The sequence below is a fragment of the Eimeria mitis genome, genomic scaffold (assembly GCF_000499745.2).
Source record: "Eimeria mitis Houghton genomic scaffold, Emh_scaff1450, whole genome shotgun sequence".
Lineage (NCBI taxonomy): Eukaryota > Apicomplexa > Conoidasida > Eucoccidiorida > Eimeriidae > Eimeria > Eimeria mitis.
Window position 1 is genome coordinate 2,712 of NW_013569297.1, and position 574 is coordinate 3,285.

At 58.5% G+C, this 574-nt stretch overlaps 1 protein-coding gene across 1 annotated transcript in view; it reads left to right on the forward strand.

Moving 5' to 3' along the window:
- EMH_0037200 (diacylglycerol kinase, putative) overlaps positions 1-574 on the forward strand; it is a gene marked incomplete at both ends in the record, with an annotated part of 3,996 nt that overhangs the window by 1,668 nt on the left and 1,754 nt on the right. The window contains one exon of the mRNA XM_013495158.1: positions 13-411. Coding sequence (XP_013350612.1) covers positions 13-411 — 399 coding nt within the window. The remainder of the gene's footprint in view (positions 1-12; positions 412-574) is intronic.

The following is a 574-nucleotide window of genomic DNA, read 5'->3' on the forward strand; positions in this document are numbered from 1 at the left end:
GTAGATATTCAGGCTGAGGAGGGCCCCGAGCGGGCTCTGAATTTCTTCCGGCCGCTGGCTGTGCGGGGGCGGCTGCGGGTTTTGGTTTGCGGCGGCGACGGCACGGTGGGGTGGGTTATCGATGCAATACAGAAAGTATATGCAAGGCCACGCAAGCTCAAGCAGCAGCAGCAGCAGCAGCAGCAGCAGCAGCAGCAGCAGGAGAAAGAGAAGGAGAAAGAGAAGGAGAAGGGGGGAGATGCAGCCGAAAAACCAACGGGAGATGATACGCCGAAGGTGCAGGACCTTGATGATGAGGAGCAGCAGCAGCAGCAGCAACAAAAGCAACAGCAGCAAACGGAAGAGCAGCAGCAGCAGCAGCAGCAGCAGCAGCAGAGAGAGGAGACGGCATCTTCAGTGGTTCCCGTGGTCGTGAGCAGCCCGAACTATCCTCACTGTCGTTTATGTAGAGAAGCAGCCGAGGGCAACACACAGCAGCAAACCCACGACCAGCAGCAGCAGCAGCAGCAGCAGCAGCAGCAGCAGCAGCAGCAGCAGATGCTGTCTCTGGAGGAGAAGCAAAGACAGAAGCAGC